A 481-nucleotide genomic window follows, 5' to 3' on the forward strand; every position below is an offset into this window, starting at 1 on the left:
GTTGCTGTATTGATACTAATTTAATAGTCTTTACTAAGTCATTGAGTTATTACCTAGTGCTAATCTAACGAGTAATAAAGGTAAATACCAAGTTTATAAGTCAATATAACCTTGATTATACAGCGAACTTATTTCCGCTTTACCCCCTACAGGATCCTGGAGGAGGAAACGCTGCAGACAACAGCGCCACTCCAGGGGGACATAACAATGACCAAATGACCCCAATGGGAATGGGGGTCATCGGAGGTCTCGCCTCGTCTCACCCGTCCTCAGCCCCTGAATGTGGGGACCTCGCCGAACTCTCACAGGCTGACCTTAAGGGACTCGTCGGCGAAATGACAGAGGATGATGAGATCTTCACAAGCATCTCTGATCCTACCATTGAACTTGATAATATTTTTGCTGAGGTGAGTCTTGATGAGACTTCGGAGGTGTGTGTTTGGTGGGAGATTCTTTTAGCGTGGTAAAAGAGGGTGTATTC

At 45.3% G+C, this 481-nt stretch overlaps 1 protein-coding gene across 8 annotated transcripts in view; it reads left to right on the plus strand.

Moving 5' to 3' along the window:
• LOC119582015 (ecdysone-induced protein 74EF-like) overlaps window positions 1-481 on the plus strand; it is a gene marked incomplete at its 3' end in the record, with an annotated part of 261,423 nt that overhangs the window by 257,794 nt on the left and 3,148 nt on the right. For all 8 annotated transcript variants that reach the window (XM_037930212.1, XM_037930217.1, XM_037930210.1 and 5 more), the window contains 1 exon segment: window positions 153-407. In XM_037930212.1, coding sequence (XP_037786140.1) covers window positions 153-407 — 255 coding nt within the window.

Source organism: Penaeus monodon, chromosome 15 (genome assembly GCF_015228065.2).
Source record: "Penaeus monodon isolate SGIC_2016 chromosome 15, NSTDA_Pmon_1, whole genome shotgun sequence".
Classification (NCBI taxonomy): Eukaryota; Metazoa; Arthropoda; class Malacostraca; order Decapoda; family Penaeidae; genus Penaeus; species Penaeus monodon.